Raw genomic sequence first — 26,765 nt, forward strand, 5'->3', positions numbered from 1 at the left:
CAGCAAATGAAAGTCACACAACAAACGAAGCCTTCTGCTGCACTCCTGAAAATCCCATCGCTACCACATTTGATCATAACTTGGAAATTGTACACACAACAAGGGAGGCGGAAAGTTGCAAAGCAAGTTAAGCTATTCAGTTATTTTGACAGAGATGAGAAATGCAAAGGAAGTCAAAAGAAGTTAGCCAATTTCTTACCTTTATAGCCTTGATTGCTGCCTTGGTGATCTGTGTCATTTTAGCTTTAGAAATGGGTGGCTTATAATCATTCAGCGAGTACAACTGCCAAAAAAAACCAAAACCAAAAACCCCACAGTTACCAGAAATATATTCTGCAGTTGTAAGCAGTATAAAAATACATTATTTTTCCACAAGAAAACACCACTTCTAATTTTCATAAGATTTTAAGTACGTATTACATCAGAAAAGGCATCCCCAGTTAAGAAAAAATGAAAAGCCCCAATAAAATATAGTGTAAGATCCAAAATGCTTAAAAGATAACTTTTTCTTTGCAATGGTCACTATACACCCAGTTTTACTAGCACTAAATACAGAAGACACCTGCAGGTGAAGTTACAAAGGAAATAAATACAATGTGCAAATATGGCAGCTTCCATCGAGTTTTTCTTTCTAGGGCAAAAAAATGAATATTCTTGGCTACCTTTATGGAAGCATAACAGAAGCTTAACCAAATGCTTACTATATTCATCATCATATGCCTGCTGAACCAAATCTTTTATTTTACATTAAACAAAAAAATCCAGCCCAGTAAGAATGAATATGTAGATATTTTGCCACTGAAAACAGAAGATTTGAAAAAAAAGTATAGACTTCCTTCATCCACGGTGTTAACTCAGAGAAATAATATATCAGAAGTATTACAAATGCTTAAGCAGAAATCCAGCTGGGTTCTCAATTCTAAACACAGCTTTGTAACTTCATTATTATCTAACCACCAAAACAGCCACAGTTCACAGGTAGCAGAGTTTTGCAACATTTTTCTCCCAGGATGCAGTAATAACTCTATTCTTTTTACGTCACTTAGCAGAAGCAATCCAGCATGACAGATATTCATCAGAAATTTGCTCCATCGTGAGAACTGTACACGAACTAACTTCATAGCTATGACTGATAGGTGGGAATTGGAAACAACTCCTTCCTTCACACTCGGTCAGGACTCCGTCATCCAAGGCTATTTCCTTGCTGTGAAAACCTCTGATTATTCACAATATATGGCTTTGAACAAAATGCTGCTCTTTTCTCCTTCAGCCCTAGGTGTTAACTGACAAGGGACTGTCTAGTATTTGCTGCTTTCATACATAAAAAGACTAGATACAAAATACCAAACCAGTTTTAAGGATATTCTTGACTTACATTGTATTTTTGTTTACAGCACACATTTTTAGAAGCACGTTAGCTCAAAAATAGAGCCCTGCTAATGAGAATGACCATCCATAGACAATTTTTTATTTCCTTCCTAAAGACAGGAAGAATTGGAGTTTTTCCATAAAATGGTCATTGAAACAGAAACAAAGCCAAAAGATCCCTCTCCTACTACAGACCCTGAGCAATGCAATATATTGAACTAGATTAATATCCATACTGGTATTAACAATATCTTTAACTTCCTAAGATTCATTGAACTTTTGGCAAACTGCTAGCTCAGGAAACATAATTCAGAATTGTTTACATTTAACAAAGTAAAATGTAACAGTAAACAAGATCCCACAGTGGAAAGGATTAGGCAATCTCAAATACAGGTCGCGCTCCCCAAGTTGGTTATCATAATTTATCACTCTGAAGCTAACAAGTAGATATTCTTCACTAGTATTTGAGTTTCCAAAAGACAAGGGATTTCTTCTCCCTGCAAACATAAGATGCTTCTTTTCTAGTCTTTCCTGTCAGAAATAGTTTTAACTAAAGCTTTGTATAGCTATCAAAAGACAAACTGAAAAAAAATTGGTTTGTCCAAGCCTAAGTATCTGTCTTCTCAGCTCGAAAGTATTTCCATTAGAACAGTGAAATTCTAACCAGCTTACAGCCAGACACCACTTTTAAAAAACTGTTACTGCTTCTCACTAATGCTGTTACTAATTACTGTTGCAAAACATTCTGAATTACTTACGTGCTTCGTATACAACAAAAAGCAATAGGTTTCTAGAATTCAAATCTATAAATGTGCTTCACCACCGCAGGGGAAAGGAGAAAAGAGGCAGAAAATCAAGAGTCTCAAATCAGTTTCTTCTCTGTTTCATACTCATGTTTCAGTGCTCAACTTCCAGTTATTTACCAGACTGTGGGTCACTCAGCCTGGCTACTGACTTGGCTGGACGATAGGCAACTACAGCTAAACTACTTCTGGGGCTACTACAGTCCCAGAAACATTTTGTTTACATTCAGGCAGTGCCTTCGCAGAATCAGTTGGGATATTCCCGGTCAGGACTCTCAAAACCCAAAATACTAATAAAAGCAATTCACAGATATGTAAGCAAATATGAAATCAGCCTAAATTCAAGAAGCAACCTTGACAATCCGAAAATGGTACCAGAAGAGTACTCCAAATTGCTCTCAATCCATTCATCACTCAGTCTGTACTGATGCTGGTGACTGCCCTGACCCAGCTGCAGGAGGATCTTGCACTTGGCCTTGCTGAACTTCATGCAGTTCACATTGGCCTTCTCTTCAAGCCTGTCAGGGTTCCTCTGGATGGCATCCCTCCCTGCCACAGCATTATCAATTGCACCACTCAGCTTGGTGCCATCTGCAAACTTGCTGAGGGAACACTCAATCCCACTAATTCATTACTAAAGATATTAAATAGTATTGGTCCCAATATGGACCCCTGAGGGTCCCACTTGTTACTGATCTCCATTTGGACACTAAGCCATTAACTGCAACTCTTTGGATGCTGCCATCCAGCCAACTCCTTATCTTCAAATAGTCCATCCAACAAACCCACCTGCCCTACTGCTAGGCTGGCTAGAGAACCAAGACTTGGTTGCCTCTTTAGTAATGAAAACTTTGGGTTTTCATCTAGCATAGATGATTTTTAAGACAGTGGGCATTTAAAGCAATCAGATAATCTTCAAATCTAGTTAAAGCAAAATAACTGTAATATTTTCATATTTTATAATCCTGAATAAAAAGAGTTTAAAAATATATATTATTTTTGTTTTTAAAACTTGTGCTTATATTCTGGGTCATTTTTTCCTATATACCCTTTTGTACAAGTACTTAGCCAAAACACTTTGCTATAGTTATTTCCTGATCATGCCTCTGTAAGGCATTCATGCTCATTGCCAGAAGGTAACTGCTTGCTCTCACATAAAAGCAGCCTTTAAACAAACTAGGAAAAAATGGCAATATGGCTAAATAGTTAGGTCAGGGAAACCATCTAAAGCAAAATGATATATTTCAGAAAATCAGAAGTGGTACCCAAAGGGGCAGAGGGGAGTGACCGTAAGCTCTAGCTGGTCATAATATATGTACATAATACATATGTACATAATAAAGCAATCAAGTTTGAGAAACACACAGCAAAAAGCATAAAAATCAGCCCTTTCCAGAAGAGGGAAGAAATAGCAGATCTATTACAGTGTTCCTCCAGGACAATCAGCACTTAAAGAAGGACTCATAGAAGATAAAGCCCTGCAGAAAAAGAACCCTCCCCTTCTCTTTTTAGGTCTACACACTGAGGAAAAAACATGGAGAATTCCATACCAGAATCCTCAAGTGTGTTTATAAGAAGGCAAAAAATAAGCTCACAATGTGAAAAATAATGAAGTGCTAGAACAGAACTCAAGAATGAAAAGACCTCATAGCTGTGATTCATGAATTCTCGCTTAAAACAGTCTCAATCTTGTAGCTCTAAGAGACAGGAAAAGCAACATGAATTTCTGCCAAGAGTTCAAAGGGACAATTAGGAAACAGCGGATCAGTTAGCTTCAATGTTCGTACCAGAAAAATTTGTATAAATTACTTGAAAGAAAAGAATTAGTGGGTGCACAGATGATTCCATGCAGCTGTTGTGAGGAAAAGCCCCATCTCAGTCTATTGTCCTTCTCTGAAAGACTCAATGAGCACACTGAGAAATCACTGACATAGTCCACCTGGACTCCCAAAAGACCAAAGATCTCTCACAAAAGGCTCCAAAGAAACCCGAGCCCTCCTAAACAGGCCCTTGCATGACAAATAACCTGATCAATTACTCCTTAAAAACAGCCAACAAACAATTTGAATAAACAGTCAATTTGTTTATAGTAGAGGGAAGTCCCAATAGAGTCCCAGTTGTGCTGGGGACTGTGCCTGTGCCACCAAGTATATTCTGGATAGGACAAAGTCAGACTATTGAAAGCTGCAAAGGAACATCAGTGACACTAATGAGTAATAAAAAGGCCGACAAATTAACCATGAGTACATATGAAGTACTGGGCTTTGAAGCTGACGAGTGCCATTCAGGAAAGGGATCTGCTGATACATGAGATGTCTCTTTGACAGCATGAACTCAACTGTAAACCAGAAAAATCTCAGTAGTAAAAGCAGCAAACAGACTTTTAGAACCACAACATTATTTGGGCAACTGTACTGAGGGCACTCTTCTCAATACTTATGGAATTTCTGCCCTCTCCTCTAATCTCCAAGGCTGACATGAAACCATTAGGGGTGGAGAAGCTTTTAAGCAAAGAAGTAAGATGGCTAGGACTCTTCAGCCTGCAAACACGACTACTAAGGGGACAGCAGATGTCAATACAACCTCAGTAGTGGAGATCAACTGGAAAGGATGGGACTGGAGGAGTGCATCAATTGGGATGAGCAGGGGGCGAGTGAGAACCAGGCTGGTGGATGCGGCTCCAGACTGCAGGACCTGGTTTTCCTCAGCCTGCGAGGGCAGCTCTGGTGTGCCCTGGAGGGACCTGACTCACTCCTGAACTGTTACCACCAACTTGCTAAGTCTGTGCCCAGATACCATATTGAAACACACCCACTCTTTTAAATAACCGCATAAAATACAGTTACCTATCTGTATGCTAGTATACGCAGATCTCGGCTTAAAAAAAAGCTTCAAACAAAGTTTGAGCCTTATCCCATCAGGCAGCTGCTTTTTTTCCACAACAGAAACACAGTTCATTTAATAGGGTGAAAAGTGAAACAATGTAATCTTCAAGTGGCAGAAAAAAACCCAGAGGTTTCAGACGTTTTGTAGCACATTAGTCACATTTAGAATACAAGCTGGAAGAAGAAAGCGAAGGAGTCACACACCAACGACCATTATGCAAACTTCAAAACCCATGCTTTACAGCTGAGCTACCGTATGATTCTGTGAATTACGAAGAAAATCTTCTTTATTCCGTTCACTAGCCATTCACCTGCTTTTCTGGATAAATATCAACTCATATGTAACATTTGCCCCAAAAGACAAAAACTGATCACTGTTTCTTTAAGTGTCTCACCGCTATTGACAGATGTCTGACCACCAACGAAACCTGTTTTCTCTAGTTATTTTCGTAAGTTCACAGTTGAAAAGGCTTGCACAGCGAAAGTATTTGCATCATTTCTTATGTGAAAAACCAGTAAGTACAGATACCTGCCGTTGAAATCAGCAGCGCTGCTGTAGCGAGCACCACTCTGGAGTCTCTTTTTAAAAACCATGCTAAGAGAATTCAAATTTCTCTCCAAACTGTGCACATCTATTGCCAGTTGATGATATACATACGCATCAAAATCTAATTAAAAACCCACCTCACACTGTGTTGGATTAATTTATTTTTCCCATTCACTTAGTAATTGATTTTGCACCAGAAACTAAAAAGAATATGCTAATCTAACTAAAACCAATATTCACCTCCCAGCTATCCTAATATGTAGGTGGGAGAAACAAGTCTCTTGGTATTTGCCAGGAAAAGAGCACTGCTGGAAAGAGCTGTGTATTCACCCGAGAATCATTCCAACACAAAGGCTCTCCTGAGCAAAGGCACCAAAACACAAACACAACATCTGCAAGAACGCTGCTTCAGTAGGGCCAACTGACTTGAATAAATCGAAAGGTTAAACCCTGATTAAAATATATATATATAAATCCATTACAAAATTATACAAAGCTATATTTTGTACTGTCCGTTCTTGAACTATGGCACATTCCTCGGAAAATAAAAGGTGAGACATTCCCTCTCTAAAGGTAGATGACATTATCACAAAAAAAAATTAACCGAGTGACAGAAACTGCACGTCCAATGCTAAAGTAAACAAAATTCATGACTTCCAAAAATCACAAATGTTAAGAAGGAACAAAGACTAAACTTCCACAGAATTTGATGTGGGGTGGGGAGGAGGAAGTGTAACACAATCAGTCACAAGGAGTCTGACTGTACTGGTAAGAGAAACCATTTCCAAACTGGCTCAGTTTTTGAAAGAACAAGTGTTAAATAATCAAGTTAGAAAGAACATTATATGCAGGCTTCCCACATGAGCTTTTAGGAATAATTTTATTTTCCTCTGTGAGAAAAAGCATAGCAAAAAATACTTTCAAGTTACTGCAAAAAAAAGTGCCAGCGATGTTTTCAACTCAGCGCACTTAATAGCAGTTTACATTTGATTGCAATGTCAATGAAAATTTAATGTTTTATCAGTTTATTCTAGAAAGCTGTGGACAAGACTCTGAACTCCCCATCTCAAGCATTCTAAACGACTGAACGTGCTCAGCTGCAAACACATTGCAAACAATACTGGAAACTACAAAACCCAAATGAACATTAATCTTCCCAACCCAATTATAGCTAAAGAAAACACCACATCAATTTGCAGTGAATTTGTGTGGGGGGAAGTTGTTTTACTGCTTTCCTGTATGATCGTTCCATCCAGCCATGCCCTACGCACATCGCCATTTTTATAATTAGGTGGGGGACAATCAATAAACCTTTGATAGAACTATGCATGTTTGATTAAACACTGGATATAAATCACAGGAAAACCTTAAAGGGAAGGCTTGAATCTGAATGGCACTTCAGGGAAAAATGAGTCCACAAAGATACACTTATCACCAAATCCTAATCTGTCTCAATGAAAGCAAATCTGTGCTGGTTTTGGCGGGGATATACCTTCATTTTCTTCATAGTAGCGAGTATGGGGCTATGTTTTGGATTTGTGCTGGAAACAGTGTTAATAATACAGGGATGTTTTAATTATTGCTGAGCAGTGCTTATACAGAGCCAAGACCTTTTCTGCTCCTCACCCCACCAGCAATTAGGCAGGGGGTGCACAAGCAGCTGTGAGGGGACACAGCTGGGACAGCTGACCCCAATTGACCAAAGGGCTATTCCATACCATGCAATGTCATGCTCAGCATATAAAGCTGGGGGAAGGAGGAGGAAGAGGGGACCATTTGGAGTGATGGCATTTGTCTTCCCAAGTAACCGTTACACGTGATGAAGCCCTGCTTTCCTGGGGATGCCTGAACACCTGCCTGCCCACGGGAAGCAGCGAATGAATTCCTCGTTTTGCTTTGCTTGTGTACATGGCTTTTGCTTTACCTGTTAAACTGCCTTTATCTCAACCCAGGAGTTTCCTTACTTTTACTCTTCCGATTCTCTCCCCCATCCCACCAGCAGGGAGTGAGCAAGTGGCTGCGTGGTGCTTAGTTGCGGGCTGGGGTTAAACCACAACAAATTCCCAGGGTAATGATCTTGCAAAGTAAAAATCAGATGCCAGCCAAATGGCCATGTAAGAACATAACAGCTTATTAGACAGACAGCACTGAAAGTCTTCAAGATGATCAAAGTAACAGGTAGTTTTAAGGGTGGATTTCTGTTCTGGTTTTGTAGGACTATCTCTAAATCTGTTTTGGTATTGTCCGAATTGTAAAAACAAATTTTCCTATTTTATAAGTTCTTATCCTAACTCAACTGTACAAAGATGTAACAGAGAGACACAGAGGGTCAAACTGGCACCATATCTCCAAAACCATCAGTAATTTCTCCCCATACCTCGTTAGCAGGGTGCGTAACAGCTAACCAATTCACCTAGAAATCACACCTCAAATAACATCCCTATCCAACTGCGCTTCACTCCTCCGACTCGGCCTTGTGTCACACACCAAAACATTCAGTAGCACGACTTGCTGTCCCAGGAAGGTGAAAAACCCCCGTGTGGTAGCTGATATTGTTAACCAAGTCTATTGCTTAACAGGAACGTAAACTGGAAAATTCTCAGTGGAGGACTTGAGACACGGAGGCTCAGGTGTGCTCGTGTGATCCTGACTCATGCCCATTTCCTGGTGAGAGGGAGACCCTCTCATCATACAGATATCAAATATACCTCTTCCACTTCTTCCAGAATGTCTTGGAATTGTGTATACACTCCCTTTTATATTTACCCCCCACATCCAAAGCCTCACCAAGTCTTGTGATGTTCTTGTCAAACTTCACGCAGCCCTAGTCAGCTTGGCCATTTCAAGGCTCAGGAAGAGCAGGAAGTTTGACATCAGAGACCTGCGAACCATTTCAAGCTCCCTGTCTAATCACAGCTCCAGCCTGAGCATCTCCAAGAAGCAGCCACTCCTACTTGGACCCCACCAAGAAGCGATTGTTGCAATCAGGACTGCTTTTCTCTGCCCCTCAATTTTTCCCTCTTTTTAAACTGCTTTTATTCTTAACGCCTTTCTACCTTCTCAAAATAATTTATTTTTACCTCCTTTTTTTTCTGTTCTTCCCCCCCCCCCCACTCTCCTTTCCTCTCTTCCTTTATTTATTTTTCCATACATGTAAATCTTTAGCATGCCCAACATCTTTTGACAAAGGTGTATAGTTTAATCAAAATCTGTGCAAAGAAACTCATTTTTCTTGATTTGACCCTGTGCTCATTAGTGAAACTGGATTTACTTAGCTTCTGCATTGGAAAAAAAAAGTGATTTACCTCTTCTGTACCCCCAGTACTATAGACCCCTATCTCATCATCTTCCAGTCATCTCTGTTCTAGCCCAAGAAGAGTATTAATATTTAGTAATTTCTCATACAGATCTGTTCCATTCCTTCAACTATTCTTTCTGCCTTTCTCTGTACATGCAGTTCTGCCAACGTGGTCTTGCGAGGTGCAAACTAGGCTGCACATGGCCTAAGATAAAGAGATACTGGCAGTATAAGGAGTGTCTATTTCTTTCCTAATAATTTCCAGGATTCTGATTGCTATTTTGACTACTGCTGAACTTTGAACAGTCATTTTCATTTCAGTTGCAAGATCTTATTAATTACCAAATGACATAATTTTAGCGGCCATCGCCGTGTACACAAAGCAAGGGTTGTCTTTCTCATGCAACCTCCCCAGCCTGCATTATCACATTTAACTTGACAAAATTGCAGGGTGCTGTCTAACAGCCAGTACAGCAACGTCCTTTTGCAATCCTCCACGGCTAGCCCTTCAGTAACAACATTCTGAATAGCTTAATACAGCCAACACCTTGTTTGTTTCATTATTCTAGCCCTTTTCCACAGCATTTATGAATATATTGAAATCCATGGTTTCCCAGCACAAACCCATAAAAGATTCCATCATGAAAAACAACAATTTATATCCACACATGAACTTTTCCCCCATCTCCCCTTTTAGCAGTCATCCATCAATGTAAGGATGCACTCTCCATAGCAAATCAGCTTCTTTTCAAACTTCTGAGGATGGATCTTCTCAATTACTTTTTGGAAATCCAAGTAACATCACTTGGTTCTTCCCTGTCCAGGTGCTTTCTAATTCTCTCAAAGAACTCTCATACATACACGACATATTATTTTCTTTCATAAAAGTCACACCAATTCTTCCTCATTTTATCATATTCACCTGTGTATTGTTTCAAACAAATTAAAATTCTTCTACTTGCATCTCACCTCCTCCAATTGAGGTATCTTTTCTGTTCTACACTGGTTAAAAAAAAAATAAAGCCTTGAAGACTCAGTTTTTAGTACCATAACCAAAAATAAGCGTTTCTTCCATACCACTCTCTCCATCAATCAATATTACATGGAAATATATGAAGAACTGCCCTCACAGGGATTCTGTATGCATTTGTTGGACAATGGAAAAAGTGTCATTTCCTCACGCACCTCCTTCAGAATTAACAGGTTCCAAACGCAAAAAGTTACACAGATTTACTACGTAAATGTACATTTAAGTGTCATATCCAAGAAAAGACCAGGCTGGCAAAAAAGGTCAATTATATTCACAATTTTGCATTTTCCTCTATCTGATAAAACAATCTAATGATCTGTACAGCAAAAAGCAATGATATTGAGAGCTAAGAAACTACATAAAAGGCAATATTACAATGTACATAAAAGTTAGGCTTAACAGCATTATTAATACTCCCTTTCCCCAACATAATTTTAAGTAAACTAAGTCCTATTTCCAAATTTGGGAAAAAAAAATATGAGCTTGTTTGAAGATTTAATGAGCTATATAAATTATATGTTGGGAGTGGGGGGAAAGGCAAAAGTTCAGGTTGATGCTATAAATAAAGCATTGAATTTCTGCTCCGCACTTTTTCTTTAATTCCGTTAAGAAAATCAATCTTCAAGAGAAGGATTACTGAAGTCTGGGAATTCATCAGTGTATTTCAAATTTTCATTGTTTAGTAATGCAAACAATATTTTTATCATTACAACTGTAATTCAAAAAATGCTTTAGAAGTTAATTCTATTGTAAATATCTGTAAAAGTGAAGTCTGTCGCAAACAGTTGTAATGTACAATGCTGTACACTGCACGCAGCTAAACTACAGTCTAAAATTTCTCAAATAAAGACCAGGCAGCATGCACATCTACTACATCCTCTGTGGACAGTTAGTCACTTACAGAGCAAATTACAGCATCTCCCTGGAAGAAGCATCTCCTGTAGTATGCCATGGAAGGCAATGGCATACTACACTTCTACAAAGCCCAGCATTTAATTCCAAGATCCAATCAACAGACTCAATGAGATCCACTCTTATTCAACAGGCAAGAAAGCCAGACAGCTGTTTCCCTGCCAAAATTTTCAATAAAAATTAGAACAAAGTACTAACTTTACTGAAATACAGTGTCATAAGTAATATATCCTCTTTCATACCTCTGGAGACATCTTACAAAGGCAAAAGAAGAAAGGTGAGGAAATAATTTTTCATAAAAGACTAAATTTGCCACTAGACGGCTTGAAAGCTATGAACACCTCTGGTCTCATGTGATCCCAAGGAAGATATTCATATAGATGAAAATCTGTTACGCTGTTACAGCAACTAAGGGAATAAACATTTTGATAGCGATACTCTAGGACTCAAACCAATCCCTGAGATTATGACCAGCAGCCGTGTCAGGGATATCAATTACACATATCTCTACTGAAATATTTTTACAGTTTTCTCTGGCTGCTACCAGGACACAGCTCTAACCAGATATCACATATAATAATAAATGTCTGCAACTTCCATGTGCAAAAGACAAAATAAATACTCAGAAGTCAAGTCTAATATGTATTACCGTAACAAATTAGGTTAATTTCTTTCATATTTCAATAGCATTAAAATAAATAAAATTCAATTTCATATACAGAAATAGTCACTGAATTGCTTACCAAATATTTATATCACCACACTGCAAAGAACAAGAAAAGAGTATTGTCAGTTATTGCTTTAAAAAAGGGACAGAATCAACAAATTTCTATTATGTTGCATTTTACACACCCACTTGAAATTTAATCTCTAGGAAAAGTTACTTAAATTACATGAGCCCATCCCTCCGTGAACAGGATTCTACCTTGACGCTGACTTGGACCTACCAGTGAGAACTGTTATTTAAACCAAATGGGCACCGTGTTGCTCTCTGCACTGCCCAGAAATTTTTAAAATATATAACAAACATTCTGGTAGAACAACCAGAATGGGAGATGTTCCATTCTGCATAAGGTATTTTGATTTGAAGGGAAACACTGAAAAGTTCTCTTCTTCCAGTAATCAATGAAGATAATACAAGTTGCCAAAATCCAACATTTACAAAAACCACAGAACAAGAAAGGGTTGCAACTCAACAACTATCTTAATACAACTGTTTTCAAACACTTAAAGTGCATGACATGTGGCTTAAATTAACAAACATAAAATAGTAGTCAAATGTTGGTATCCCAGTGTGTGTCTTCCTTTTACTGCTGCACTTAATTGATTTATAAAAAATTTAAGAGTAACTGAGAACACTCATATGAAAAGCTTACCCCCTACACATCATTTGTATTATGCACTTCACATATGTTTACATTTAAAGAGGACATGTGAATATTCATCCTAACTGAGTGTATAAGCAATTAAGTGAAATAAGATGCAAAGGTAAACCAGTAGTCTCTCCAGCCCATCACATTTCAGCGCATGAAGTCAGGCGTTACCATCACTGCCTTTGCTCAGTCCTTCTCCTACCCCTTTCATTTTGAGGAATCACAATTATGATTTTCAAATGTACTGAACCTGAACAATTTGAGATGGAGTGACAAAATTCCATTTTCATTTTCATATATTTGAGCCAAAAGGCATGTTATAGCCTATTTACAATTTCCTTTAAACTCTCTTCATTACTACTTTCAAAGAAAGCTTCTATGTTCTGTTGCAGCCTGCTTTGTACAAATAGGCTGCAAACGTGAAAGTGGAATTTAAAGAAACCACCTGGATTCAAATCTAGTCTCCTGAACTGCATGCAACTACGAAGCAGATCTTTAGTTCAGAAGAGCCTCTAGAACATACTTCATTTGCTCCTGGCATTTTACAAGCCATAAAATACAATTCCCCTTTTCCTCTTCATAGTAATTTATGAAGTTTACTGCATGGGAATAAACAGCCTAGAAAAACCTAAATGGACAACATAACACAGCTAGGCAAGACTGAGCACTTTACCAACGCCCAAACTCCCAACAACAGAAAGGAAATATTGATCAAAAAGTCCAGATGATCTTTGAAAGCATATAACATAAGAAAACAAGGAATATAACAGGGGTATTTCACTTTCTCCAATTTTCTCATCATTCCTGACATACAGCTATTTTCCATCATTAACATTTTAGAGCTAATTCTAGATCACCAACAGGAAAATCAATCAGCTTCAGGCAATCTGTAAATTTCCAGAGATGAGCTTGTGGGCTGCCTGCTCTGGAGAAGTGCCCTTTGTTCTTGTTGCAAGGCACTGGTTTGGTACCGTGGTGCAGTACGGAGTCAAATGCCCCAGGGAAGTCTAAATACAATCACAGCTCTACAATTGTGAGATACGAAATACAGGGACAGATCCTAAACACTATGAAAAATCAAAAAAAGTTGTCCTGTCATACCAATTTCAAAATGTTTACTTCTTAGATATGGTATAATCCCCTGCACTCACGATGAAACTTCATGATTTAAAATTTTTAATAAATCATCATCTATAGTGGGTTGGATTTCTCCAACCAATACATTTGTTATATAAATGTTCCTCCTTTCCTGTTAACTGTTACACTTCACTTTTCTGAAAATTAAGCAGCAGTGGCCACTACTACATATATGGTAACTAATCTATGAAGATCAACATGTTATCTGAAGCTGTAAGTTAGAGCAGATTCAGAGAGTAACCTGAGTAACCTTTTCACACGAACCAGCTTTGTTTTGTTAATATGTACAGGAGACTCAGTATTCTGAAAAACTTCAGTCTGATCAGATCCTTCCACAGGCTTTCAACAATCTGGTTAATACATTCTAAGCTCTTTGGACTTGACCTCTGGAAAATCCAAAGACATTTTTAAGTATGATTATTTTTCTTTTTAAAAACTGCAACCACATCAATATCAAAATATCAGAACTGTGCTTTTATCTATCATACTAATTTCTAAATTGTCCATCAAGAGAGTTCCATAAAGTCATGCCATGAGGACAACATTTTTAAAAGAAGTTTTATAGTGAGCAGCAATTTACAGCATTTTGTACTTCTTTAAAGAAAAAAGGAGCTACAGAATAATAAGGATAGAAAGCAAAGGATGCATGAAATTAATTCTACTTCAGTTTTTGAAAGTAACTAATAAATACTAAAAACAAAACAAAAAAAACCAAGGAAACCCTTACCACTCAACTCCAAATAAATGAGTATTTGCGAACACTGAACCCTAGGCCAAACAACACAAGAAGATGGATCTTCTGAAATATCCTTCCCAAAAATGCGTGCTATTTCAATTATAAATTCCAATCCAAACATGTAAGACAGCTGTTCACTGCCTCTCAAAAAACACCTTGTGCAGCTGTCATCAGTGTTTATAAAAGACTATTTACTCCAATCTTTCAAAACTAATGTTATAGACAGAACTTCACAATAAACAAGCTCAAGGCTACCAAAACAGGTGCCTTCAATCTCTCAGCCGTTGCTATGCTACACTCTCTTACTGCTCAGCCACCAGCCGCCCAAATCACCATCCCCTGCCACAACTGCCTCCTGGAGCTCAGCTCTGCCCCTCCGCTTTCACACAGCTTCTTTTGTGCCATCATGGTCTGCCAACCCTCAAAAACCATCAACAGCCAAATACAGGTGCCAAGCCTTACCTTCCATGTATGTATTTCATTATATTAAACACGTGCATTATATTTCTGAATGTCAAAGCATCAGAAAAACACCCATCAACTACCTGCTTGTATAATCCCAAACCTAGGAGTAAAGATAGCAATCTAGTATTATTCATTTGGAACTTAAAAAAACAAACAAACAAAAACCCCAAACACTCATGCAATCAAAAGCTGTACCCAGTAAACCCAGGTAAGCTCTGTATGCAAATTCTTGAAAAAAAGTGGAAGGAAAATGATAGACTGTTGTATGTCTACAGTTGTCATTTTTGTACAAATTGTAGCTCACTTGCCAAAAGCGTAACAGCACAAAGAGCAGGCTATTACAGGAACTACATATTTATGGTGGGGATAAATCTGACAGAGGATCATGGTGGCAATGCACTCATTTCCTCTTACTTCCTCCAAATTTTAGCAATTCCTTTTTAAATTCTATTTTTAAAAATGTCTCTTTTTGGTAGTACAACTGGCAAAGACAAGTGAAGACAAGAACTAGTACAGCAGTAGCTCAAGATCTTCTTTTTCTATTAAAGAACACATACCCTATAGCGTAGAAGCAGCTGCTCAATAAGGTTAATAAAATTGCCTAGTTTGCTGCTGCTGTCAGTGCTTCCTCAGAAATACTCCAGAAAAGTAGCTCCAAAGAAGTGAATAACTGGAAGAAATGGGCCCTGGGCCCCTCACTACAAGAAGGACATTGACCTGCTGGAGCATGTCCAGAGGAGAGCCACCAAGCTGGTGAGGGTTCTAGAGAACAAGTCATATGAGGAGAGGCTGAGGGAACTGGGCATATTTAGTTTGGAGAAGAGGAGGCTGAGGGGAGACTCACTGCCCTCTACAACCACCTGAAAGGAGGGTGTAGAGAGGTGGGTGTTGGCCTCTTCTCCTGAATGAACAATGACAGGACCAGAGGAAATGGTCTGAAGTTGCAGCAGGGGAGGTTTAGATTAGATATTAGGAAGAATTACTTTACTGAAAGAGTGGTCGGGCACGGGAACAGCCTGCCCAGGGAGGTGGTTGAGCCACCATCCCTGGAGGTATTTAAGAAACGTGTAGATGTGCACTTCAGGGCATGCTCTAGTGGCCGAGATTGTAGGGTTTTTTTGTGTGTGTATGGTTGGACTCGGTGATCTCAGAGGTCCTTCCCAGATTCTGTGATTCTGTGAAATGCACATGCAATTCACGAGAAGTTCTGCTACAGGAGCAAGGACTAATATGGTTTATTGAGTTCAAAGCCAAGCTCGCTGAACTCTGGATACACAGGTGAACAGAAAATTACACACCATCATCCCAGGCCTCACAACAGAGTTACACCTGCAGCTGCTGCAGCCAGAACATGGGCTCTAACCAAGGCTCAATCAGCCACTCGAGACAATTTTCTTGTTGGCTGTCCAGAGGTAGAATCATGGACCAATTTTACAGACAAAAAAAAAAAAAAAAAAAAAATAAAAAAAAGCAAGCCTCTTCCCAAGTGAAAAAAATCCAAGTGAAAGTAATCAAGTGTCTAGACCATATTTTAAGACCTGCTTTATCAAACTTCTGTTCTGAATGGTTTCCTTCTGTAAGAAAACCATTTGGATTACTAGACTCCGCTTTTTACAACTGCTACAGGAAAACAAGACTGCTGATGGCAAACTCAAATAAGACTTGTTAAGATAATTTCAAGTACTTTGCCAAAGACTGTAGCCCCAGGCATGGTCTTAGTGAGTAGGTGAAAATCAAAGGATCTGAAGTAGTGAGAGTTCAGAAGTGCATTTGTTTTAAACAACAAAAGGTTCAGTGCTCTCTAAATGAGTAGGAAGCAGGATCAATACTCCTACTTGTAACTATCCAGTTACAACTCAAGAATCCAGAGATCTACATTACCCTCCCAGGCTCACAGGCATCTAACCTAGACCACAGTTTAAGAAAAAAATTGAAGTGTATGTATAAAAAATAACCAATGTCTGTCCTATACTACTTCACGGAAGAAATTAGGTCCCTGAGCAAGACACGCACAAAAAAGCCCTAAAATTTTGGGCCTTTAATACAGCCTTACATGATCATGTTTTTACAAGGCCAGAAGTCAAGATTCTATGGCTGGCGAAAGTCTAAGGTCAGATCAGTCTTTGAAAATTTAATATTAAAACTGTAAATATTTATTCAGTACACAAAGAGACATTTAATCAGGTGAACATCAATTTAATATTTACTGTATCTTGAAGAGAAAAGGGCTTTCTTTCCCTGTGCCCTTTTAACGAAAAGCAAATAGTTGAGAGCCAGCAAAGTTCAATTCTTGCTGCGATGCAACAACGTGAAATATTTACATTTCACTGCTACTGCTCTTAATGTTCCTGACAGCAAAAGGGAAATTAACAACTTACATATTTTGCTGTTTCTTAAGGTAATCCATACAGTGTTTTTCCTCTGAGGAGCACTACGAGATGATAAAGCAAAATAAAACTGAAGACCTTTTTCACACCCACCTCAGAGGCTGAGAATGAAAAGCAGACTTTTCAGATGTATGTGTGTTCGCACGCACACGCAAATATCACTGAGTTAACTTTTTCTCCTGAAAAATAATAGAGGTAGATCAAAAGCTTTCAGCCCCATTTGCTACAACAAAATTTACAAGTATCAGACCATAGATGCAGCATCAGATAAACAAAAAAGAAGAAAGCTTTAAATGTATCCTAGTTGCAGAATCCTTCAAAACACCAGAGGATATGAAAGAAAGTTGCACAATTTATGACTGGTAAAATATTAGTGAGAGAGAAGGGGAAACAGACACAAGTTTTCTCATTTTCTCAGCAGCTAGGAAAAAAGTTCCGCAGATGTTTCACGTGTTTCAGCCAACACAAAACATGCAGCAGAATCTAAGAAAAATATCTTTCCAGAGAGCAACTTACATGTCCTTTCACGGTTCCTGGTCTGTAACTGCTAGTATCACTACTTGCACTAATCAAAGCCATGACGCCCCACTTCAAAGAGCATCCTTTTTTTCACTCTCCCCAGCTACTCAGCATCACTCTCTATTTAGCATCTTCATGAGGCACACCATTTAGGTTTTTTTAGCATCAATTGGCATTCTTTCATGAAAAAGCTGCCTCAGTGACTTAGAATATGCCATTTAAATAAAATAGTCTAAAATAGAGTATTTGATTTACACTTCTATACATTTGTGTACCTATACTCCAATGCTCCGTAATTAAAATGTGGGTTATTTCCAAAGCTCATGTTTCTGAAATTGTAGTCGATGGAACTGTCTGAAGACATAACTTCTAGTGAAACTGAAGACATAACTTCTAGTGAAACATCTTGATAAAGATGACAGTGAAGTTCAAATAGAGTATATAGACAACAGCATTGCCAGCAAGTGTTCAGTGACTTATGTCCCTACCACTGACAAATTTCAGAAGAAGCAGTAAACCCCAAAGTAGCAATGATTACTTTATGTACCAATTTGCACCATCTTACATGGCTCTCACAACCATTTTGCACACCAAAAGCTCAGCATGAATCCACTTTATGACGAGCTATGCAAGGACAACCATGTTCATTGTTAGTAACTGCTGAACCCCAGCCTAGCAGTGCTGGGGAAGTTTTAATTGTGACTCTCACAGCCTAGAAGGCATTTAAATTAACATGAGAAAAAGCACAGGAACCCACATTGCTCTTTAGGCAGCTGTAATCACTACCTTAATCTTAGAGCGCTTTATGTGCGTCCTCACCTTGAAACAATTTAAGACGGAGCATATTCCATGTCTCCGTGATGACACTTATTTTTCCATCCAATTCCCTTGTATATGAAAAGATCAGCACCCGGTTGTACAGAGAAGGGGAATTAAACTTTTCTATACAAAACATGCTCAAATGAATGCAGCATTTCTGAAAGGAATCAGAAGACACATGACTCTCACTCCTGGGCTTGAAGGGAGAAGCTTTGCCTTATTCTTTTTTCTCTTTTTTTTTTTAAAATATACGATTGCCCTTTTCACAATTGCCTCTCTAATATCATAATGCATTGCTTTGCCTCACAAATAAGAAAAGCTGTAATTTTTCCACTACATTTCAGCTCAAATTTGTACCACTGGTTCCTAACAACTTTTGTTCACCGGATTCAACAACGTACCCTCTACAACTAGGTATGCTTTTTTATTTTTTCAAGCTATCAAACTGCCTGAAGTAGGTTTTACCATTGTTAAGCTTCTAAACGGCTGTAGTTCAAAACTGCAGGTGCCAGTCTCAGCAACTTATAAAGCACAAGTGATTTTCAATGATTTGACCAAAGTGTGCATACCTTATGCATGAGATATTTTTTATTTTGTTTTTAAATAAAGAACATGCAAAAAAAAAAAACCAAACAGTAAGGACAGCATCATGGACAGCAAGACTTAACGAAGCTCACATATGAAGAGATGTGTGCCTGTATGTGAATGAAGATACTGAGAAACTTTAAATGAATAGAAATGCTATGTTTAATTTAACTAGACCAGTGAATTACTATTGCAGTTTTAAAAGGAATAAGCATCTAAGCTGAATCAGCCCTTTAAAATGTAAATAAATGTCCTTTCAAGATTCCTGTTATTCAATACTTAGAGATGCAGTTAACTTGCTAAACAAAGGATTACTTCAAACATCCAGCTTGTGTTGTACTTAAAACTAATTTGTGATTTCCACTTCCCCTAAAATAAATTCCAGTCTTATGACTATTTACATGTCTGTAAAGCTATTTACATTAATTCTAAAGATTAATATAGAAATTTAAAAAGAATTAAATGTGTTTCAGAATTAAAGCATCTACCGGTCTCCTTTCATACTTGTCTGCACACATTCTTCTTCACATCATAAAGTGAAAAATAATTTGGAAATACAAAGCTTGCCACTGCAAAAAGGATAAGTATTGCAAGAAAACTCTGGTGAGTATAACACCCAAAACCAACTCCAGGTAATGAAACCAATGAGAGAATGGCTATCTTTAAAGGTGATAGCAAGACTTTAACACTGAACTGAGTATATAACAAATACTGAGTTTTAATTATGTAAGTCTGCAATTAAAATATTACCATCTGAGTGCTAGAACTGTGAGGGTACACATGTGTGCCTCTTGTCCATTTCAATTCCTTTTTAACAAAATACATTTTATCAAATTCATGAAGAATTTGAAACACTTCAGTCATTTTCTTCTGTCAATACTGTTCTTGACTTTGATGTTGTGCTTTTCAGAAAAAACTCGGGGCCTGAACTGAGACCTGGAGGAAAATGATTCTGCAATGGTGAGCCTTCATGATGTCAACTGTAGCAAATGATAAACTGTGTGGCATAAAACATTGCCAATTACCTCAATGGTACACTAAGTCAGTGGTATAATATTCTATTTTTCAGTTGCCAAGCAGTTTTAATCAAACAGTAAAACATCAACCTTTAAATGAAAACAATACTGAGCGTGTTCTATTTAGAAGGATGATTATTTCTCATCTTTAAATTTATCTTTCCTGAGACTTTAAATGTTAGGGCTAATTTTGTATATACGATTAGGTACAGCACTGACAAAATGCCACATATCATTTCTAGACATTGAACAGCTTTCTGCAATAGCCGGCATGATTTCCAGTTGTCAGAGCTCAAATATACTTGAGATAGTTCTTTCTAATCAAATTAATAACAAGCTTATGTTAATCACTTCAATTCTGACTGTATAAAAGATAGCTATAATACAAGATATTGCTCAGCTCACACACACGTTTGGAGTAAGCTATACTATCCAGATGGATAGCTGCCTTTATTTTAGCTTCATTGCAGAATCTACACACAACTCCTTCCTTTAAAAACAAACAAAAAATCCAACCCCAGAAGTACCCAACCTTAAGTGTTTAAATGTATTTGGAATGTTCCTTCTAAAGTGTCATCTGGATTTCACCAGGAAGTTACATAAACTGCTGTAAAATTATTAACTGAATGCAAACTGTGTAAGAGAAAGTATGGTAGAAGTTTTTGTACAATTTAGTCTATCCCATCTGCTGCTAAATTTAATTTACAACTATTTTAAGTCAAAATCTCTAGAACAGAACTCTGACATAATTTCTGGAGTATAACATGACCTTAAAACATAATATAAACAGAGAAAAGGATTTTCAGAAGTGAAGTACAAATATTTTGTAAGTTAATGAAAAGCATTTAGGTACAGAACAAACTATAATCTACGGACCCACACACTTCAGCTACTTTAAATATTTATTAATCATTTCACAGTTCTAAAGCGCAAAATGTTTACAGGTCAGTTTGACCAGAGACAATGATGGAATTAAAGTCAGGTTCTGGACTGGGCACAGAGGTGTTAGAGTGGCTAGCAATGACACTCTGGATTCTGCAAACGTAGTAAGTCTTGTACCATTTATTTCCAGGACCAGGGGTTTAGTCATAGCATCTTTAAAACCTTCATATCAGTGTAGCCCAGCATCCAAATACAGAGACATATGTAAAAGCAAAACTGAAAGAGAAGTCATAAAAACAAGTCTATTCATAGATGCTGTCTATTTATACCATAGAAGATAAGTTGGTTAAAATGTCATTGCCCTATCTTCTGCATTTTCTTTTCCAACAACCTGAAGTTTACTGTTTTTCAAGCATTTAGAAGATTTAAGGCATATTCCAAAGTTCTCTTCACTATAGTTCTCACCTTAAGTGTTCAGAGTTAATTATTTTCACGGTACTTATAGCTGATTGCTCAGCAAGTCAGTCAGAAGTTGTTTTTCAATGAGTGAAGACTTTTGCGCACACTAGTGGGTACATATGAGAAAAAGGTTCTAATCTACTTATATTCTTCTGTTCTTGTCACTAGACTCTTCCTTTTCTCTACTGAACAGTACAGCACATAAGCCAATCAAATGATAAAATAGGAAAAAAATAATTTCTAGTATTTATTTTTCTTCGAGTGGTCACAATGTGATTTCTTCTACTCAACTGCATGAAGCTCAACACCTAGAACTACATATCAGTTACGGCTATTGTACTGCTCCTGAGATATTAGAAAGTGTCTGCCCATTATAAAAACTTATCTTATTGTGGCTTGTAGAAACAATATGGTTGGCACAGTGCTCCATTACAAATCAAATTAACATTTAAAAAACCCAAACCAGCATTGTATTACTTAAAATCATTAAAGCCATACTACATCCTCACTGGGGGTAGCAAGAGGGCAACCCGGAGCTCCAGTATGAGAGTAGTCTGTGGAAGTATACATTGTAACAAGAGCTAGTAGTTTCTCTGGTTAATATAAGTAAAAATCTATTTTTTAAGACTTATGCCTTTCTATAAAGAAAATATGTATTTATTTCCCTTTCTCTTACACTGCAAACTCTCGCAATGAAGAGGAACAAAGCGGAGTTGCCACAAGAACTATTTTGCGATAAAATAAACATTAACTACCGGCACAAAAGGGAAGCCAGGTGCCGTATGACTACCTAAGGCTGTAAGTGTGTGTTTGCGGCTGCTGTAGCCCACTCTCAGCCCAGCACTTTGGTGCAGCACGTAGGGAATGTCTGTTTCCATCCTGACCCCAGCGAAGATACTATTCTCAAACACGGAGACGAGCCTCCAGGCCTTTGTATTCCCGTCCCCAGATTTAAAACACAGCTCCACGAGTTGTTAAAGTGCTGGCTGGCGGGGTGCGGGCACACGTTTAAGGAGGGAGGAGGAAGAGGAGGGCAGAAGAGGCGGGGAAGAGCCCGGACCCCGCGCCTGGCCACCCAGGAACCCCCCGGTCGCTGCGGGAAGTTGGCCGGGCATCACCCGCCACACCGCACGCCAGGCGCAGGGAAGAGGCCTCCTCCTCCCCCTCGGCCTCCTCCCGTTCCCTCCTCTCCCCTTAGCCCGCCGCCACATCTATTCTTCCCCCGTTCAGTCTCCCCCAGCCTCACGCCGGGAGGAGCAGCGGGGGGGGGGTGGGTGGGTGGGTGTCTCCATTACCCTCTCCCCCCTCCCGCTTCCTAGGGACAGCGACAAGGGCCCCCTCCCGCCCGATACGGCCGGGGTGGGGGGGAAACCCCGGGAGGGCTCCCCCACACCCGGGCACCCCCCCCCCCCCGCCCTGCCGATGCCCCCCGGTTCCCGCCCCCTCCGCGCAGCGGGAGGGAGCAGGGAAAGGCGCTGGGCCCCAGGGCCCCGCCCGCTCCCCGACCCCGAGGGGGAAGGAGCGGGGAGGGGGGTTACACACCTCGCTGTTAAAGGCTTTCACGGCCTCCATGTCGCGGCGGAGGCGGGAGCCGGGCGGCTTCTCTCCGCTGATGGCGGCCGGGCCGGGAGGGGGCTAGGCTCGGTCTGTGTGTGCGTGTGCGCCTCGCTCAGGGGCCGCCGGGCCTCCTCGCCATGGCGGGTGGCGCAGGGGGCGGGCGCGGAGGGACGCGGGCCCCCGCTCGTTTCCGTCTACCTCCCGGCAACGCGCGGCCTCCTCGCCCCGCTTCCCGCCCGGCGGCGCCGGCGTCCCCTCCCCCGGCTGGGCTCCGCTCGGCCGCGCCGGCAGGAGATGGAGGAACAAGGCGCAGCGGCTGCAGCGCGGGCGCCAATATGGCGGACACACGGGGGCTCCGCGCAGCGCAGCTCCGAGAGGCGCCGAGAGCGGCGCGGGGCGGCTACAGCGCCGCCTGCCGGGCGGCCCCCGCCCCTCCGCCCGCTGGGCCGCGCCACAGCGGCGCTGGCGGGGTGGCGGCCCGCCTCCTCCTCGGTCCGCCTCCTCCTCCTCCTCTTCTTCCCGGCCCTGCCAGCAGGCGTGAAGCGAAGGGTCAGGGGAGCGAGGTGTTAAACGGAGCCGTGTTTCGGCCGCCGGCGGCTAACGGAGGCGCTCCCGGGACAGAGGCTTCGCCCGCCGCAAGCCGAGGGCCGGGTCCCCGACGAGAGGAGGGGGGCAACCGCCGGCCTCCTCACGACTCGCCCCGCAGGGCCTCGCCTCACGGCGGTGGGGCCTGCCAAGGAAACCGGGAGTGGAGTGCTTGAAGGAAAACAACAGTAAAAAGAATCAGCGGGACATAAATGGGCAAAAAAGCATAATAATAATTAAAAAGAAGTCACAAGCAATGAGCAAAGAGTATTACTTATCAAGAAGAAAGGGAAAAACAACGAAATCCTAATGCAAATCACTGAAGTCCCAGCGCACTTGCTACACAAATAACTTGACGCTATAGGTAATAACTACATTATAACTTGACAAATCTGACACCAAGAAGTCTCCATGTCCAGCGCCAGGCAGTAGGCCGTTCATGTTTCCTTACCCAGGGCACATTCCTGGGGGAAATTCCTGACGGGGTGTGCTTCCCTGTGAACACCCACACTACTTGCACCCCATGGCCGCCATGCCACCCTGGCAGCACCTGCCTCCCCCCAGAGCAGGAACACCTCACCCGGCCCAGAAACCCCAGCAGCCACAGCTGTATCCAACAGGAAGACTGGCTTCCAGGGCATGGAATTTTTTGTTCCCTCAGACACAAAGGCTGCAGAGTGACTCACCTGTGTGGGGGAAAGCCTCAAGGAGCTCAGAAGCATTGAGGATGGATGAAACCTTAAGGTTCGTCTTTAGCTGCTGCTTTTCCACAGCTCGGTTACGTTCTTTCAACCCTACTGACATGGCAGAGCTGTAACAGCGTGAATTAGGCTCCAATCGGAATTGCATTTCATTGTTTTCCAGCCAAGACTCTCGGCCACCCAGTGGAGAGACTGTACCCTCCTGCCCTCACAAGTGCCCCAAGGGCCCCTCACAGACGGTGAACACCACCACTACGGGCCAGAGTCAGGGACTTCCAAACTGAAGCAGGCTTTACTCAACGAACAAGGTAGTTTAGAAATTAAGATAAACCCAGCAGTTCTTACAGCAACACAAGAGGGGTTATTAAGTCCTGTTACAGTTTTCCGCACAATAGGCTCGCTTAGAGAAAAGCCCATCTCTAGCGATCACTGTTGTTGAAGAGTCAGGCCACCCAAGGGGGTCAGGAGGCAAGTGCCCTGTTAGGAGAGGATGAGAGGTCTGGGTCTGTCAGGCTGGAAGAAAAGATGGCCATGGTGTAGGGAGGACACTCAGTAGCAGCCAATGCCTGCAAAGCGAAAGGACTGAATAAGGCTTCTTAACATTATTTATCATTCTGAAGCAACTGAATAAGGCTCTTTAACAGGGGTACACAGCAGGAGGTCAAGAGGCAGTGGTCTTAAATTAAAGCAGGGGAGGTTCTGACACAACTGAAGGAAAACCTTTTCCATCATGAAGATGGGCAAGCAGCGGAGCAGGTTCCCCAGAGAAGCTGTGCAGTCTCCATCCCTTTCCAAGGTCCCATGGGATAAAGCCCTTCCTAGCCCACTCGAAGCTCACAGCTGACCCTGCTTTAAACCAGAGAGCTCCTGAGGTGCCTTCCAAGCCGAATAACACTGTTACTGTATGAACTGCATAGCTCAGTGCACCCTTCTGGCAGTCTTCTGCCAGAGCCACCACCCTTTTACAGATGTTTTCAGCGTAAGCGTAGTACGATTCTAGGAGGGACAAAGCCTCTGTTCCTTTTTTGTTCTTTTTTTTTTTCCTGTGGGAATTAAGAGAAAATAAAATGTGAAGAGGCAACTTTGTTCAAATTACTGTAGAGGCTTTACATGAGATTCATTGTATTGCAAGAATAACTGGTAAAACTATTGGCTTTGTACCCCTTTAGAAAACTTACTGATATTCCGTAGTTACAAACAATCCTCTAGGATCTGGTGGCTTTTCTTTTAGGTGAAACTGAAGCAAGTCTAGTTTTCCTTATTAAAATGGATAGAATGCCACACTGCACAAGAAAAAGCTTTGCAAAAACTATTTTAAAATTGGCCTCAAAATGACCACAAAACTCCCACGCAGTTGCTTTTCCAGAATAATTGTTCCAGAAGCATAAGTTATTCCAGTGAAGGAAGGGGAAGAGTGAATAAAGGAGAAACCAGAGAAGAAGGGGTAGGATTTACACTTAGAGATATACGCACAAAGCCTTGACCTCAAAAGCACAGGGCCTGAATTTGAAACCACGTGGTTTCTCTCCCCCCATATTTAGCCTGTTTGCTTTAGGTGTGTAGCAAATGTTTAAACAAATATATTTACCACTTGAAGAGTTTAGGTAACAAAGCCTTTTAACAACTCTATTAAATTCTAGCATGAGAAAAAAAGCATAGGAGCACAGTACATCCCCGATCTCATAAAGCTAGCTATCATCCAAGAATAAGAAATAGGCTACGGAACAAATACAGTAATACATCTCCGATTATAATTAAATGTTTTAAATTAAGCAAGCAAGCAAATGAAGTAATATCAAAACAGTATTAGTGCAGAAACACTGGCTTATTCTGGGGCAAGGCCACCTTGCCCCATGAGACTGTCTAATTCAATGACTTGCGCTATTACTCGTAACATACCAAAGCTGGGAGATTTCTCCTTGTGATGTGAAGCGGAATAAGCATCAGCTTGCTGTGCAACACAAGCTTTCTGCGGTTCCAGTGCTCTGCACAACTGCCAAAACTCATACCAGAAACTTTTCAATTTTGCAAATAGGATCCCGCTTGCTTTCCAACATGGCAATGAGTTATAGGTGGGATTTGCAATGATGGGGCACTTTTCCTGTGTGGATACAAAGACGTAGCTTTGCAATTCTGAGAAAAAAGCACGACTGAATAGATCTTTAATCCGCTATTTAGTGAGGGAGTTTTCCATAAGAGAAGGTAAAATAGGTAAGCCTGCCTTTTTCCTACTTCTGACAAGTCCAAACATAGACTTGATAGACCAAACCAGGGTCATACTGGCAAACGCCCTTAAGAAATCCTCCATCCAAGCGAGCAATTCCCTGTTTTTCCCTCTCAGCAGAGGAAACCACATGCAAGTGTTAGATTCAAAACCGCATGCAAGTGTCAGGAGGGAGTGCTGGTGTTCCAGTAGGCACAGAGAACAGAGGAAACTAGATGTATTATTAGCCTCTTGTAGCTTCAGGTAAGAGGATATCACTAAGTTTTCTTCACAATAACCCTTTTCACACTTCTTTTGAATGCACAGCTACAAGTCATCCTGCCCGCACACTACCAGTCTCTACTTCATTATTCATGGTGTTTTCAGAGCTGCTTAAGGTTTTGACTGAATTTTAGCGCATTCCACTGTCCTCCTTCACTAACTCTACCACATTTTCTTCTTTCATTTGCGTTTTCAGTTGCCACTCCTCCTTCACTA

The 26,765-nt window shown here is 40.6% G+C and overlaps 1 protein-coding gene across 1 annotated transcript in view; it reads right to left on the bottom strand.

The window, feature by feature from the left end:
* Positions 1-22,973, bottom strand: part of SCAF8 (SR-related CTD associated factor 8) — a 56,080-nt gene extending 33,107 nt beyond the window's left edge. Inside the window, exons 1-2 of the mRNA XM_074144648.1 lie at positions 22,764-22,973; positions 200-283 (exon numbers count right to left, since the gene is read on the bottom strand). Of these exons, the coding sequence (XP_074000749.1) occupies positions 200-283; positions 22,764-22,793 (114 nt within the window). The 5' untranslated portion in view covers positions 22,794-22,973. The remainder of the gene's footprint in view (positions 1-199; positions 284-22,763) is intronic.
* Positions 22,974-26,765: the final 3,792 nt, after the last annotated feature.

This window comes from Numenius arquata, chromosome 2 (genome assembly GCF_964106895.1).
Source record: "Numenius arquata chromosome 2, bNumArq3.hap1.1, whole genome shotgun sequence".
NCBI lineage: Eukaryota > Metazoa > Chordata > Aves > Charadriiformes > Scolopacidae > Numenius > Numenius arquata.